This window comes from Empidonax traillii, unplaced genomic scaffold (genome assembly GCF_003031625.1).
Source record: "Empidonax traillii isolate 1590-97213 ecotype Southwest subspecies unplaced genomic scaffold, ASM303162v1 scaffold388:size1278207, whole genome shotgun sequence".
In the NCBI taxonomy this organism is placed as follows: domain Eukaryota; kingdom Metazoa; phylum Chordata; class Aves; order Passeriformes; family Tyrannidae; genus Empidonax; species Empidonax traillii.
In genome coordinates this window covers 709,196-714,671 of record NW_020955581.1, presented here as the reverse complement: position 1 = coordinate 714,671, position 5,476 = coordinate 709,196, and the positions used below count along the sequence as shown (strand labels likewise).

The following is a 5,476-nucleotide window of genomic DNA, read 5'->3' as shown; positions in this document are numbered from 1 at the left end:
ACTGGAAAACCTGAAGCCTAACACCCGCTACCATGTAGATGTTTCTGCCTTCAATAGTGCAGGCTATGGACCCCCCAGCAGCACCATCGACGTCGTTACCAGGAAAGCACGTAAGTAAATGGAACATTAGGTTAGGTGCAATCATGTTCGTCATGTTTTCAAACATGGCTTGTTATTCATATATTGAATATTCTCCCTACACAGGGTATTGGTTCTTTGTCTGAAAATTTCTGCTAAGGTTCTCCTTCCTCTCTTTTGTTGCCATGTAACAATGTGCATATCTTACAAAAGACAGTGGAGACGCTGAGATTATAGGTTCATAGGAGGGTCAACTGCAAGCTCACATCAGGTTACTCAGGGATTTACCCAGCTGGATCTTGAAAACCTCCAGGGATAGAGACTCACAACCCCTCTGAGAAACCTGTTCCGCTGCCCATCTTTTTCTGAGCATCTAGTCTAAGACCCTTTTAAATCAAATTTGAGCCTTTTTGTTAATCATCCTTTTTCCCTACTGTTTTGATGAGTCTTGATCCTTCTTGATATCCCCCCTGGTAAGGATAAGGGACTCTTAGGTCTCCTCTAAAGCAGACTTTTCGCCAGGGTGGATAAGCCCATCTCTCTCAGCCTCCCTTCACATGTCCAGTGCTCCAACTCCCCACCAGGTTAGTAGCCTTACTCAAGATTACTAGTGTCTTTCTAGTACTGGGGATATCAAAGCTGGACATGATATTCCAAATGATGAACAGTTGTAACCAGCTATTGTAGGCAGCAGTTCTCTGTCTTTCTGTTCAGTCAGTAGCAAGAAGGATTCTGAAGATCAGAATGTGACAAACTGCCATTTTCATTAACAGTGGAGGAGCAGGATTAGGCATCCTTTAAAAGTGGGCAATCTGAATCACACCTTAGAATTTACATACCGTAACAGGTTTCTGAATATTGCTCCTTACTTAATGATGATACCTAGTACTAGCATTGATTGAACAATTTAAGAAATATATCTTGTATATTTAAAACACACTTACATGGGCTAAAAATACATATAACTAATTTCTGTCAGTAAAGAGAGTATTAAAAAGAGTATTATGGAGCTTTCACCTGCAGGGTTCATTTGTGTTGAGAAAAGGTCCATTTTATAAGCTTATTGTATGAATGATAATTAATGGTTTCTGCAGAGGGGTACTTCTATTTCTACAGAACTGAGTTAAATGCTGTAGAAAAGCCTGTAAATACTTCATTTAATATTTAATCTCCATGAATAAATATGACCTAAGCCACATTTCTGGGAGGTTCTGAACACAGTTGCATGCCATGGCCAGCAACATAGTGAAGGGTAATTTTGGCCACTTCTGTTCTCGCAACATAGAAAGGCAAACCCACAAAGCAGCCACTGCACAAGCGATCCAAAATTGCCTGGCTTGAGCTGTAGCAGTTCATTCCAGGAAGAAGACTATTCCTTGCTCATATAAATGTCAGCCTGATTTCCCTTCTTATATTTTTACATTTCTTAATAGCAACGTCATTGAACATTTATGAAATCTCATTTAAGTTTACATTACACATATGTTGCTTTTCAGCTCCAAGCCAACGTCCAAGAATTATCAGTTCCGTAAGGTCTGGTTCAAGGTACATCATCACCTGGGATCACGTGAAGGCAATGTCAAATGAGTCTGCAGTTGAAGGATACAAAGTATGATATCTGAACATATTTTTTATCTTTGTTTGTGCTACATGGTGTGCATTTTGTAGACTGTGCATATCTTTGTACCTAATCACACATACATAGCTGAATGCATAAGATGAAGGTATCATGCTCAGCAATCACAGCCATCCAGTAGGCTTAGGGCAAAACCAATGGGCTTAGTCAGTATTATGAGAAAACACTGGGGCACTGAAATTCATTTGGGTGATAAGCCATATTATGGGAAGGTTCATAGCAGCAGCTGCAGCAATCTCATTTCCCTTGTGATCACATTTATTGTCTATTGGCTTAAAATAATGCTTAAAAAAGTTGGATGCTTTATACTACTATACATTGTTTCTTTCAGCTTTTCTTTCCCATCTCCATGCAAGGTACAGTTCCTGGAACATGAGGTCTTTAAAGTCTGGGAAGGTAGAGGAAGGGAAGAGACCTTTAATGTCATTAGATGCAGTTGCTGTATAACTGGAGCAACTGTATATACTAACTATAGGGCATATAGAAACCTTCAAATATTAATTCCTGTTTCATTTTGCTGCTTGATGGGCAGTAAGAAAATTAGTATCATGTTCTACGTGCACAAATGTGCTTGAGAAGCTGAACTCCTTCCTGGGGATTGCTGACAGTGTTTCACAGAGATTTTTCCAGAAGGAATTGAGATCTTTTCTCAAGGTCCCACAAGACGTATACCATCACATTTGCAATAGTTTAACATCATTGATAGTTAATAAAATATATGATTGTTTCATTTATTTAAATTGTTATAAATTTTATGTCAGAAAACCCAACTACGTTCTCATATTTTTGTTTGATGTTCTTTGCTGCCCTGTAATATTATCCATCATTTAATTACTTATTTAATTACTTATTTTGAGTATAAGTACTAAAATTATCTTTTGAAAGGTGGCATAATTTTGTAACAGAGAAAATAATGAAGAAACATCCTGTCTAGATTCACCCCGTGTATAAATGGAAAAAGTAATATCAACCAGTAAGTTTTGATATATATATGTATATAGGTTTCATGTGTAAATAAAAACTTAATACTTTTTCATTGACACACTGTACAAACATAACTGTGTCTTCATGGAAATGTAGCATTTCAATAACTATATCTACTGTGACTTTCCTAGGTACTTTATAGGCCGGATGGACAACATGAAGGCAAGTTGTTTTCAACTGGAAAGCACACAATAGAGGTGCCAGTCCCCAGTGACGGTGAATATGTTGTTGAGGTCCGAGCACACAGTGAAGGAGGAGATGGAGAAGTAGCTCAAATAAAAATTTCAGGTGAGCAGATAACATCCCTTCTTCTATCCCACACTCCTTGGAAATATTGGACTGAATATTTTCCTCTTGCATGCTATCCAGAGATGGGCACACCATTCACATCCAAAATTTGAGAGGTAGCCCTTCAGTGGTGACTGTACTGAGAATAGGAGCTTGTCTTAAAATATTTCTCAGGACTGAGCATACACAGGACTCTTCAATAGCAGTCCAGCTTATTCCTGGAAGCACTGCCAATCTTCCAAGTACCAGACTGCTTCTACTAGTGCCCCTGGTTAGGCTACCGCTTCTAGAAGTATCTTACAAGGATAACTACATGGTGCAGGCCTCAGGATCTACGTGTCAGTTTGCAATAACCCTATTGTTCCTTGCACCTGTTGCCTCTGTATCTCATTCCTTTGTCAACTGCCACTAAGAGGAAAGTAATAGAGAAAAGGACTGGTCCATAGTGATCCGTAGACCACTTGCTCGGGAAGTTCCACTTCTCAGTGAAAAAGGGGTCTGTAACATAAAAATGATAAATAAACAACTCCACATGCTCAACTTCAGAGTGGTCTGGATGACTGGTAAAGAAGAGAAGGGAGCATGGCTTGGGATGATTCAGACTATGCTCAGTGTTGACCCTAAATACAAGCTCAGACATGGTCTGCACATCTCTTTCCTGTTAGTTTTGTTTTTTAAGTAGTAGTGTGCCTTGGCACACAGTGTATGAAGTAAAACATATGAATAGACATCAAGAACTTGGATGGTGTCTTTTCAAGGTTATGGTTCGAACACTTGCATTGCGTTCTTGTCTTTTTAATTAAAAAAATTAATTTAGGGAATAGTAAGGATTAAACATCAACAATATTCTTTTCACACAAGCAATGCAACCATCCATTATTGTGGCTTTTTTAAAAAAGCAATGCCTATGCTGTATTATCTGAGGGAAGCTGACAATTACTAAAGGAGTAGACCTCCCATCTGCAGGTTTTCAATATTATGTACAGTTTATATCACTTAGTGTGAACTCATGGGTATCACCATTTTTTGCTTGTATGAAGCATCTTTGCATCTTTGTTCTAACGATTAATGACCTGCATTGATGACATTTTTTTACCTAAGTTTATTACCTATATTTATCTGGTTTGGGAGTCTGGCCTTTGTTTCCTTTTATAACTTCTGTTAGATTAAAGAGTCTTTTTGTGTCTGATACATTCTTCCCATTGAGAAATGTATATATACCAGCCAATGATACTAATTAAATGTTAAACAGACTTGAGCCTTGAATTTCTCCATAACAAATTCTTTAGTTCCTTAATAATTTCAACAGCTCTTTTCTTCACCTATCCAGCTTCTGAGACTTCTTTTAGGACTGTAGACACTATAACTATATGCACTGTTTAAATTCTGCTGTCTGCAGAGATAGTCTCACTTTCCTACACTTAACTACTCCCAGAATTATTCATGAAAGGCTTTCATTAGCCATTTGTTGCCTTGCACTTGGCTATAAAATGCTGTTCATCTTGTTTATCCAACAGTAACTCTAAATCCTTCCTATAATCCTTGTTTTCCAAGATACAGTGCCTCAGCCTTATCTCTGCCATGAAAGTTTCATGTCTTCTTTTTCCTTGGTGTATAATTTTGCATGTGACTATGACAAAGGACAATTGGTTTGAATTGGTTAAGTTCCCATGCTGTCTCAATTTTTATGAATGTGTTGTTGTCACTACTTTGCCATTTTGGTTCCTTAAGTGTTTACTTCTGGTTTTGATGAAGAACATTGGATTATCTTCAGTGTACTGCTGTTCACTGTGCAATTGCACTAGCAATTCAGTGACCATTCTTCAGTAGTTGTGTGTTAAAATCTGCCAGTGACTGAATTCTTAATCAATGTAACATACATGTTAGTTGTGTCCACCATGTTCTGTGAGAATGTTTTGGGGTACTGAGTCAACCACTTTAAAAATACCTTGTGGATATTATCATACACTCTGACAATCACTTTTGGCATATTTTATGAGCTGCAAAAAATTTGAGTCAACTGCTGTCTTTAGGACATAGAATCATAGAATCATAGAATAGATTGGGTTGGAAAAGACCTCCAAGATCATCAAGTCCAACCCCTGATCCAACTCCAATTACTATAGCATGGCACTAAGGGTCACATCCAATCTCTGCTTAAAAACCTCCAGGCATGGTGAATCCACCACCTCTCTGGGTAGGCTGTTCCAATGCCTGATTACCCTCTCTGTAAAGAATTTCTTCCTAACATCTAACCTAAACCTCTCCTGGCAGAGCTTGAGCCCATGTCCCCTTGTCCTATTGTTGGTTGCCTGGCAGAAGAGACCAACCCCCACCTGGCTATAACCTCCCTTCAGGTAGTTGAAGAGAGTGATGAGGTCACCTCTAAGCCTTCTCTTCTCCAGACTAAACAACCCCAGCTCCCTCAGCCTCTCCTCATAGGACTTGTGCTCAAGTCCCTTCACCAGCCTCGTTGCTCTTCTCTGGACC

At 38.8% G+C, this 5,476-nt stretch overlaps 1 protein-coding gene across 1 annotated transcript in view; it reads left to right on the top strand.

Annotated features, from left to right (window-relative positions):
* LOC114062227 (contactin-1) overlaps positions 1 to 3,099 on the top strand; it is a 154,776-nt gene extending 151,677 nt beyond the window's left edge. The window contains exons 21-23 of the mRNA XM_027893446.1: positions 1 to 110; positions 1,575 to 1,687; positions 2,830 to 3,099. Coding sequence (XP_027749247.1) covers positions 1 to 110; positions 1,575 to 1,687; positions 2,830 to 3,099 — 493 coding nt within the window. The remainder of the gene's footprint in view (positions 111 to 1,574; positions 1,688 to 2,829) is intronic.
* Positions 3,100 to 5,476: the final 2,377 nt, after the last annotated feature.